Source organism: Egretta garzetta, unplaced genomic scaffold, assembly GCF_000687185.1.
Source record: "Egretta garzetta isolate BGI_Z169 unplaced genomic scaffold, ASM68718v1 scaffold230, whole genome shotgun sequence".
Classification (NCBI taxonomy): Eukaryota; Metazoa; Chordata; class Aves; order Pelecaniformes; family Ardeidae; genus Egretta; species Egretta garzetta.
In genome coordinates this window covers 2389401-2400870 of record NW_009258281.1, presented here as the reverse complement: position 1 = coordinate 2400870, position 11470 = coordinate 2389401, and the positions used below count along the sequence as shown (strand labels likewise).

Sequence of the window (11470 nt, the reverse complement as noted above, 5' to 3'; positions counted from 1 at the left end):
CTGGGGAGTACCTAGAAGTAGCATGGGTCAGCGAGGCTGTACCGTGTGTGTAAGTCGGCACACAGTCTGCTCTGGACTTCACTTCTGGATTACTGCTGAGGGGTCATCAGAGGATGGGGGTAAGGTCTGTAAGACTTCCAGGGCTTCAGACAGAAGACATTTTTATCCTTGGGCAATGTGGTTTTGTGGAATAAACTCGGCATTGTGTCTAATTTTTCCACTGTGGTTGAACTTCACGTGGATACAACAAATGCTGAGGTCCTGATCAAAATACTAACTTCTATGCCCTGTCCAGCTGACCTGGGCAAACCAGCATCCGATCAGAAGAGAATGTACACGTTTCAGACTGGCAGGTCAACACAAGGGTTATGAGGGAGCCTGTCAGGACCTTGTCCTGCTGGGATGTTCAGTGAGTGTGAATAGAAAGCAGTCCTGTTTCTGCCACAGACTAAAATGTTCCCTTTCCTGAATGAGAGCATGAGCAGGCTTGATCTTTCACTTAACGTGTGGCACCACAGAAGTGCATATATGTACATACCTACCACACCTCCACCCCCACACAAGATGTACATACACATTCAGGAACACAGAGACCTTTCTGGTGAGTCATGGCATCCATGCCATCTCTGTCACAGGCAGCTGCATTGTCTACTTCCTTTCATCAAGTGCCATCATAAAAGTTTACCATTTTCTTGTTGTAGCTCTGTTCCCTTGGAAGGCAGTTCCAGAGCAGCCTCCCTGCTCTGATAGTTACAAATTTCTCTCTAGATTCCAGCTTCAAATAATTCACAGTCCATTTACATTCTTTGTTTGCAAGCCAAAATTTCTCTTTAGTCTAAATAGTTCCTGTCCCTCACTGGTACTCTCCCTCTGATGTTTACAGTCTGATTTCTCAAAGGAAACAAAGCTCATGCAGTCATGCTGTCTGGCTGGCAGTCTCAGCCTTCCTCAACCCATTTGTAACTTGTTGGCCCATTTCAACCAGTGCTGGCAAGGGAGCAGTGGTTAGAAACACAGGTGGTCCCTCCAAGTTGGGTGATAGTTGTTGACTGGATATGAAACAGAGATTCAGCAAAACATTGTCATTGGGGGAAAGGCAGTGATAACTCAGCCCCTTCCCTACAATCAGAGGCGACAAACAGCTGGCCAGTTGTGTATTGGCTTCTATTTGCTCGGTCTAGCAGACCTGGGGAAAGCTTGGGAGATACTGCTGGCCAGAGGGGATAAGGCTTGCTGAAGAATACAGGATGGAAGGATTAAGCAGTTTAAAGCTTTAATCTGTAGAAGACAAGGCTCTGTTAGTTTGTGGGACACTTAGTTATAGAGGCAGTCATTATTTTAATACGTGCAGGGGTATTGGTATCTTCCAGGAAAGGGAGAAACAGATCATCAGGGAAAACCTGGATCAGTGCAGTTCCTCCCTGTGCCAGACGACCAGCAGAACACATCCACATCACTCAGCTCACTTCAGCCCTCAGCATAGGACATAAATGATACATAGGTCTCCTGCTGCCCCCTCTATACAGGGGCACATTTCACCCAGTGAGACAGAGAGAATAATTGAGATGATTGGTCCTTTACATATCTGCTAGCCAGGTCCATGGGCCATGAGACTTACAAACTGTCAGACTGCTGGGTGCAAATCAACCTTCAGGCGCTTCATCAAAGGCACCCTCTCAACTTATCACCTTGCTTTGTCTCCATTTTTAAGCTATAGGCCCCCAGTCCATAGTGCTGAGGTCTTGCCATGACCCCTAAGTCAGCATTTTCAGAGCAAATGCATCCCTGTGGCCATTGCTAAGAGGTGCTGCTGATCTATTGCTGAGATGTGCTCAGAAAGTGCTAAGGAGGCTTTCTGTTTTGCCCAGTTGTGTCTGGCCTGAAGCTCTCTGGGAGCCAGATCTGACTGCACTTCTGACATGTGTTTCTGTAACTGATGTGACACCTGTCTTGTATAGTACTGGGGTACATTTTTAAACAAATAGTATATTGCGAGAAAGCACAAGCATAAAACTCTAAAGGCATTTCCTTTCATGTTTCAATGTTCATTGGTTTACTTGGACAGATGGGAGAGAGAAAGACAGAAGTCAGTTTGCCTACTGAAGATGCCCTTCTGAAGGTGACCTACCAGTTGTAGAGTTTCCTGGTGCTGTCATCACCCTTATTGCTGAACATGGCACCACCACAGCTCTTTACCCGTTAAAGCTAGAGAACACTTAACATCCCAATGGTTTGACTGATGTAGTGGTTACATTATATGTAATGAGGGGGACCCAAGAAAGAGCTTGCTGTGAAGGAATTCTTCACATTAGCTGCAAAGTGTGGCCCTCAAAATTTCTCCTTGGAGTTTACTGGGCTTAAGTCAAGAGTGCACTCCAGGTGCTCAGTGCCAGAGGATTTGACTCGTTATCTAAAATGTGTCATTAATCCCCCCTGCAGGAGCCAAGAGCGGCAAAATCTGATATCCCTGTAAGGGGCAAATAGTCTTTTCCTAGTTTGGAGAGATGTGAGGCTCAGAGGGAGTGATTTGTCTCAGATCTATCAGGGAGCCTGGGGCAATTTGAGGACCTGAAGCCAGGAAGCAGAAACTGCACAGGGTTCTTCTTCGTCCCACTGACCACTTCAGCTGGTTTGCAGCTGCTTTGTGTTCCTGGGGTGGTAAGAAGCCGCAGTAAGGTACCCTGGTGTATCTGTCCTTCTCACTTATCTCAGTATCAGTTAGCCACTGTAGATTTACCTACAACAGCAGCCAACAGGACTGTGCTAAGTAGTATGTCAGTGAAGGCTCTACAAGTGGCACTTAGCAAAACGAGTAGATAATGCCCAAAATTCTGTGGCCTTCTGTAAATTCATATAATCTATTAATAATGTAGAAATAAATAAAATCCAATGTAACATTTGAATAAAGGCTTCATATTTAACCCAGAGAAAGAATATGCTGCATGGGTGGCATGCTGAGTAAGTAAAAGCTCCTGGTGCAAAGGAGGCAGGTGCAGCCTTGGCCAAAAACACCTTCTCACACACCGAAAAGCCTGACACTAGCGAGCACATTCCCCTGCCCTTGCTCTGAAAGAAGTCTGGAAGTGCTGTCACTCAGGTGTGTGCCCTGCACCCCGTTGTCCCTGCCTACTGGTTACTGCCATCCAGCAGCACATCATTCCCTGGGAGGACAATCGTTGGTGGCACCTGAGTTCTGCTGGGTGGAGGAGCTGCTTTGACACGGGGGTCAAGCACAGGACAGCTTCGCCTTCCTTTTGCAGAGTTCATCTCCAGGCACTGTCATGTGCCTGCAGTGCACCGGTGGCTAAGGTAACCGGTGGGCTCCTGGCATCTGTAAGGGAGGCTGGCACCATCAAGGGAAAGTCAGGTACTTGGTCTGCTGGAAACAAAGAGCACAGGAGAGAAGCACAGTGCTCCTAGCACCAGAAAGTTGTTGTGACCAACTTTATGGCCAGCACCAGAAATCAAGAAATTATGATTGCAGCTGTAGCTTACCAGATGCTGTTGTTTTCTGTATTGCCCTTTAGTAAATGACAGTAAAGAGATAGAGCAGTAGAGGGCTCTGCCTTCAGTTTAATTGATTTTGTCAGTCCCTTTTCACAGGACGCTCTGAGGTCTGTTGTATGAATGTAGCTGCTGTTACAGATGTATGGCAGGAGGAGGGGCAAAATACCTCAGGATTCCAACCCGTGCCTGAGTTGGCTGGATCTGGGATTTCTGCATCAAGGGCTGGAGTGCTGAGCTGTGGGAAAGGGTTTCCATCTTCTCGTTGTGTCCAGTTCAGGAGAAACACTGGCTATCACTTGGACAGGCTGTCCAAAACTATGTCCAGTCCAGGCAAACAAGGAGTTCTTTGAGCTTTTCAGGGAAAAGCCACCCTTTTATATCTCCCAGTATAAAAACTTTCCCCTTTCTGTTTCGCCACCACTTCATGAGGTAGAAAAAAAGAGCAGCATAGTATGTTTACAAATGCTGCATTAACATACTAAGCATAGATTGGCGTGGTTTACTTTCTCACATTTCAATACAAGTGTCAGGAGAAGGAGTCACAGCATGAGAAAAAATTACCCTGGCTCCCTTTTCCTGCACCCCGGTGGAGCGTGTGTATGGTATATAGTAAGTTACCTCCGATTCCTTTTAGGTTAGGATTTTAAACAAGAAGATCGATTTTAGCGATATTCAGTCCCGGTGTGGTTCCAGAGATAACATCAAACATTCTGCAGGGGGAGGAAATGTAAGTAGTACAGACACCCTGTGAACAGGCATCTCCACTGTGGTGACCCACCTTGCACAGCCAGACCCCTCTGTCTCCCTTCCTCTGAGCACTACTTTCCTTCTCACTGCTGTTTCACATGTGAGTCTGGTCTGGTAGTCATGCGAACCCTGTGTATGCGGTGGTGGCCTCCTGATCTTTCTCCCCAGAGCACAACACATTTCCAGAATTTGGATGGGAAAAGGAAATGAGAGAAGAAGGGTTATCTCTAAACTCCCAAGGCTGCTGACAGTAGAAGTCCAGTGTGAGCTGAAACGGTTCAGTGCCTTTTATGGGAGTGGCCCAAGAAAGTAATTTCCAGAAAAACAGACTCCAGCTCACAGGGAGACTCCAGCCTCACAGTTGGGTACCTTCTAGTGCGTCAGTCCTTCCTCAGCTAACCTGAGAGGAAGAAGAAAAATAAAACATAAGGACAAAGAAAGCTCAGAGAGAGGGTGTGATCAGGCAGCATGCTGAGTGGTATGGCGAATGCCACAGCATTATTCCTGTATAACAAAGAGAGGTTGCTCGAGGTTTGACCAGGCACCCGTTACTTCTAGCAGTCATGCTGGAATAGCTTATGGCGGCTCTGACCCCTCTGATGGAAATGATCAGATGGAAGAGCTGATGGCGTGGCCATGTCTGATCCAAACAGATCCAGTACAGCCAGCAGTGCTGGCTTAAGTCATTGCTGGTTGTGTGAGCAAACCAGTGGCATTGCAGTCATCCTGGAGCTCCCATCTGGCCTGGAGGGGCTGTAGCTCCTTAAGACTAGCTAACACAGTCGCTGCAATGGCAGGCCACTTCTGGGAGCTTGCTGGGAGCGCGGCAAGGCAGCAGTGTCGCTCTGCGCTGTTCCCGAGCTGGGCTCAGCACAGTCATGGCAACGCGGCCAGCAGCAGGGCACAGAGCAGCAGGAGGAGGGAGGGTGCCTGTGCTGCTGCCTGGCTGAGCAGAGCAACGCCAGTGCTATCCAGTGAGCACCACCAAGCCAGCTGGCCGAACACCAACCAGTGCAGGTACAGCTGCAGGAGTCACATTTGTAGATTCATCAGACTCTCCATAGTGGGTTGAGCTGAAATGCATTACCGTATTTAGATGCAGAAAATACGAAACAGATGGTAGAGAAAAAAAAACAGCCACCAAAATATTCCTAGTTGCCAGGATGCACATTCAAGAGCAGAAGCAAACGGGATAGGTCCTGCTGCATGCAGGGCTTCAGAGCATCCACCCTGAGAGGGGACTCAGAAATATTTTAGAAAGAACCCACAAGCTCATCTGCTTTGTCCTTCTCTTCATTTTGCTGATAGTAAAGCTTAGCCCAGCTCTGTCATTTCCCTAGGTGGGAAGGAAGCTTGCTGTATTAATCTAGGTGTTTCCTCCTTTGTGGCATGGTCTGTTTTCTACTAACCATCTCTCCTTTTCCAGTGGTTTGTAGAGGCTTGGGCTCTTCCTCTGCAGCACTTGGCTTTTTACTTATTTTATCCTTTTCATTCCTGTATTTGTATGTGTGCTTTTGACAGGTACAAATCGTAACCAAGAAGATCGACTTGAGTCATGTGACTTCCAAGTGTGGCTCACTCAAGAATATCCACCACAAGCCAGGTATTGTAGGAATTTCTGGGATGTGGGACAAAGCAAAGACCTAATCCTGCTATGTGAAGGAGAAATCATGGATGATACCATTCTCTTTTATAGTCCAAGGGAAAGTAAATACACTTTGGTAATAAAAATCGTATTCTTAACTCTACTTAACTAAATATATGAAGACATAAAGGTATGGGACCACATAGTTTAGAGAGTTGATAAAAAAATAATGCAGAAGGATGCTGCTGTGGCATAATGTCAGTTTGATAAGATACTGAAATGCAAACTAAAGTCAGCAAAATAATTAAGCATATGCTTAAATCCCATGAAAATCAGTAAGGCTGCAGCACATGCTTACAGTTTGAATCCATGTTGAAGATTTTATGTTTTACTGAACATGCAGCATGGTATTCTCTACTTCTATAAAACCCTTAGATCTCAACTAAAAGGGAAGTAATGTGAGTCCACCCATGTGTGTCGAGTCCAACTTTCTCCTGAGCCATTCCAGCCTCTTAAATCTGTATTTCCTTTTTCTGTCTAGGAGGAGGGCGTGTGAAAATTGAGAGTGTGAAACTGGATTTCAAAGAAAAAGCTCAGGCTAAAGTTGGTTCACTGGAAAATGCCCACCACGTACCTGGTGGTGGTAATGTCAAGGTAAGGGGACAGCTGTCAGAGAAAAGGCTACCGCTATGCCCCTGGCCCAGTGAAATTATTAGAGCTGTGAATTCAGCAAAATGGTAAGAGAATGTAATGTAGTAAGCCAATGTATATTAAGTAAGGTGAAAAACATCTTCAGTTTCAATTATTCTAAGGAGTGAAGAAGCGTCAATCCTTGTAAGAATTCTTAAAAGTAAACAAAACGAGACCCAAATGATGATCTATAACGAGATAATTTGGTGAATGTATAGTGTGTTAAATTCTTTGCTTTCCTGGAGCAGATTGACAGCCAGAAGCTAAACTTCAGAGAGCATGCTAAAGCCCGTGTCGATCACGGGGCTGAGATCATCACGCAGTCACCAGGCAGGTCCAGCGTGGCTTCACCACGCAGACTCAGCAACGTCTCGTCCTCTGGAAGCATCAACCTGCTTGAATCGCCCCAGCTTGCTACCCTTGCTGAAGATGTCACGGCAGCCCTCGCTAAGCAGGGCTTATGAATTTGCTCATTTCACGTTGTATGAAGTAATAATATTTAGGCTCTTGGCAAGAATGGGCTCAGAGCAGGTGTTACATTCATTCTTTACCATGTCTAAAACTAAGTCACATCCCAAGACTTGTAGTTACCATACAGTTAAAAAAACAGAAAAAAAAAAAAAAATTAAATAGATGCAGAAATTGGCCTGATCTCCATTTACAACAGGAAGACACTGGCTTTATATGGGTATACAACTGCAGTATGTTACATTGGACAATTATTGTTGCTCTGCTCTGTCTTGCATGGAGTACCGTACTATGATAAAATGCATTTTTACCTTTCATGTGCCTGAAGGCCATCCACCTCTTTCTGACGAGCCTTGTTAATATCCCAAGTTGCTCATTTCACTGTTCTGTTGATAGATGGGGAAATAAAAGAAGAAAGGTTGCCCATTGTAAGTTATTACAGGTTAAATTAACGGTCTGCTTACCAGAAGGAAGGGCATATAGAGAAATTCAAGTTTAATTAAAAAAAAGTGTTATTTTGTATAAATGAGTAGAACAAAAGTTGAATTAAGTTATTAACTTTTTTTGGACCAGGTTAATTATGTCAGTGTATAGCTGAAAAGCCAATAAATTATTTAACTAATAACTAAAAACAGTAGTTGAAAACATTTGAACCGTGCTTGGGGAAGTGACGTAAAAAAGCTGTTGAAAGCAAGCACCACCCCAATGGACTTGTGTCTGATTAGAAAGTTGGTTAAGCGGCTAGATTTGTGTACGCACCACTGGTTTCACATCCTTTCCATCTGTTTGATACAGTATTATAGATATATATATTTCTCTGTGGCCATTTGTGATACGCCCTCCTCATATACTTGAATATTCTACTTCTTTATTCACAGTATCTGTGTCTCTTGCACCCTTTGGTGTTGCAATTTTAGGTATGTAAAAGTAGATGTTAGCAGGGTTTTTTTTCCCTACTCGTAAGAAAACATTTAAAAAAGATGAAAATTTTAGCATGAAGTTGCTTTCTGTAACAACTAAAAGCCGTGACCCTGTTTTAGTGCCAGATGCAAGTCTCTTCTGTGATGCTAGAAAAAGGATTCCTTCCCTCTTCCCTTCCCTCCCGTTCTTCACAAAGGTATGATTTTTGTGGGGTCCAGATGTTTGTAAAAGGGTCTCCAAAGATGGCTGAGTTTGGATTCTGGATTTTTGAAAAAATCGACAATAGTTTGGTTCTGGCTTTTTTTCTTTTTCTTTCTCTTTTATTTTTTTTTTTTTTAACTCCTGTAGTTAACAGTGATTGTTAGACTTATTTATTTTTTTCTTTTGCTAAAGTTGAAACACAGAAAAAAGTATTGAGATGTTGTTTCCACTCCTTCAGTGATGTCTTACGTACACACCCAGGCACTCGGGTAACAGTGATAAACATTACAGAGATGCCTGTAAATTATAGTACATGAATAAATAAAATGAGCTCCCTAGACTGGGTTGCCATAGCGATTCATCCAGAAATAGGGCATCTATAAATCTGAGCAAAGTGGGATTATATTGACTATAAAAAGTATAAGGAAAAGTGTGCATAAAAGATAAAGGGCAGAGATACACAAACAACTGATCTAACGGAGTTACCTGTGAGAACTCCGACGCTATCTTATGGACACTAAGAGAACCCTGAAGGTGATATGGTAGTATTACTCGTCAGTGGATTACCATCTGCTGATACTATATGTACAGTAGACATTATGAAATGACCAGTTTACATTCTTACAGATTCTTTGATCTTTTCCTTTTGAAATCTCTTAACTAAACTTTGCACTGTCAGTTGAGCTATACTTGATACATGTATTAGGTTAACATTGTGTGTTGGAAGCTTTTGATCTGTTCTTTTTCCTTCTTAATTTGTGTGTGTGTGTGTGTGTGTGTGTTGGGGTTTGGTCTGAAAAGACTCATAGAGAAGATTTTTCTGTCTGTGGAGAAGGATTCTTCTAATAGCACAGGGTTCCCCATCATTAAATTCAGGTAGCAAATGCACAGTTACTAGACAGTAAATATTCAGTGGACCAAAGGGGGATTTTGGCTAACCTGTCACAGCAGTACAAAGACAAAACGAAACAGTTACATCTCTCAAAATTTTACTGAAGATGGACTCCTAACGGCCCCACACACAACATTTCAGCTCTGCAGAAAGCTTTTTCACACTATAAAGTACCTAATACTGTTTGTAAGTCAGTTGTTTTATACAAAGGACAGTGAGTTTAGAACTGTTCTTAGTACATCTGGAGGATTCTGATTTCTGCCTTGTATTTGTTATAGTTTTGCTTAGAGTAATCCTAAGAACTCACATGGAAACAGTGTTGAGTGAGGTGCATTAAAAGCCTCTTCCCGTTTTTCTGGAAAAACAACAGAGAGAAAGAAAAAACAACAAAACAGCATTTATGTCACGTTGCTCTGGTCATACTATCAATTAATATAAATTAGCCTTGCAGTGGTTTGGGGGTTTTTTATGCCTTTTGCCAATGTGGGAGAGGGTCTGTGGTACTACTGAACCTCAGCTTCTCTGAAGCTGAACACTAGCTAGTGAGAACAGTGTGAACCTGAGACTCGAGGGGGTTTTTGTTCTACTTTTAAAACTGACATACTCTAGAAAACGAAGCTTAGTTAATCCACCTGAGTCCAAAGTTAGAGTGGTGTAACACACCAAGTCATTTATTTCATGCATTAAAATGAGCTTTCTTGTCTTGATTCAAGCAAAGACCTTTGTAACCGTAATCATCCTTCCATAGAAAGAATCCTGTGGAGTTAGATGAAAAGAAATAAAGAGTTTTGTGCTGTTAAATTAAAAAAAAACCCAAACCCAAGTTATGTTACATGACTCTAGATGTTCACTGAAAAAGCCTCATATTAATCTTAACTTCTCAAAAAGAGTGTTGGTTTTAAAAACAACAGTTCTGTAAATACGTAATGCCCACTAAAGAGGATAGAGCCAGCCTCCTGGAAACTGCATCTGTTGTGTTTCTTTTCCACAGGCATGTTGAGCCAGCAGGTACGTTGGGTGCCCAAGACCCAACTCTGTAACAAAGCAGAGATGGTCCAGACAAAAGGAATGGTGAGGCCTTGTTTGGATAGCGAGGGGGGAGCCCCAAATTAATAATCCATCAAGTTGTAGAGACAAAAGAAAAAGTGCTTCTGCCCCATCCGCAGAGTTCTGTTTCTATGTAACCACAAGCGAAAAGAAACCAAAGTTGAGCAAACAACTGTCCAGCAACTGTAAAGGAAAAACTAATACTGGTGGGGGAAACTGTGTGCCCACAAGGGCTATGTATATTTTCACTGTACAGCAGTAAATGGTATTATCCATTCAATGCTCTGCTAAGGTACAGCAGTAACCTCATCGTGACTGCTTACAAATCTAAGTTTGCCTATATACGTCGACCCAAAGGGAGTCGAAAGGCAGCCTGTGTGGACTGCCACACGCAAGCAGAAGTTTTTCCCATACTGGACCAAATACTGTTTGAAACCTAAGTACAAATGTCCCTTCGAAGGCAAATGCCTTGAAGAGTAGATCACGTTTGCTACGAAAATCGATGCAGGTAGATTTCTAGCCTAGGTGTGTGTCGAGTTCACTCACTAGCCAGATTGCTAATGCAACTCCCTCTGCAATTCCAGCAATTCCCACTGCAGGAAGGTAAATTAGTTTCGCACTTGGAAATGTCAAGCATATAAAAGCCACTTCAACTTTAGCAAAGAGAAAAAGCCAACAAATAACCATGCTGTATGCTGGGATGTCAAGGAATACAGTCTGCTGTTACAAACCTGTGTTTTTTCTGGTAATTCTAGAACCTGTTACCATAAAAGAGGCATTTCTTGAATGGCTGGTGGTAGGTAGTTCATGTTTTTCAATCCGATTTGCAATTGTATTTGTTGCTGTATAGTGATTGTTTTGCAAAATAAAATCGCTTGTCATCTAATTGCTTGTGTTGGTTTCCACCGTTTGTGATACGGCTCCTCCTGTGTTCAGCCACTGTGCATCGCTGCCCTGCGTGGAAAAAAGGTACCTTACCCCTGCTGGTATTGCATAGTTCGCCGTGCCAGAAGTCAGAGCAGATTAAGGCATATTTCTCAGCTAGGCCCTGCTACTTCTTGTCAAAATCATTTTTTACAGCGAGCATCCTCTTCTGCAGGGTGATGATAGTGCCCTGCTTTGTGCGAGTACATTATTCTGTTCTTCGACCCGGGGTCCCAGCCCAGAGGCGAGGGTTAGCATCGCCCCGCACTGAGCAGTCGAGCTCTGCAGGCAGAGGAGGCCGACGGGTGGGCCAGCTCCCCCTCGCTTGTCGCGGTGTCCCCTTCAGCTGCCGCCAGCGCGGACGTGTGTGAAGGTGTCGCCAATGGCCGGAGCCAGCCCCTTGTCGCAAGCTGGGCCGCTGGTGGGGACTTGTCCCAGTCTTGGATCACAGCTCCAGTTGGCCGAGCAGCAGGGCCGCCCCCCTCCCC

At 44.1% G+C, this 11470-nt stretch overlaps 1 protein-coding gene across 1 annotated transcript in view; it reads left to right on the top strand.

Annotated features, from left to right (window-relative positions):
* The window catches only part of MAP2 (microtubule associated protein 2), a 68744-nt gene extending 61751 nt beyond the window's left edge, over positions 1-6993 (top strand). The window contains 3 exon segments of the mRNA XM_035892024.1: positions 5776-5857; positions 6381-6493; positions 6778-6993. Coding sequence (XP_035747917.1) covers positions 5776-5857; positions 6381-6493; positions 6778-6993 — 411 coding nt within the window.
* The last annotated feature ends 4477 nt before the right edge of the window (positions 6994-11470 follow it).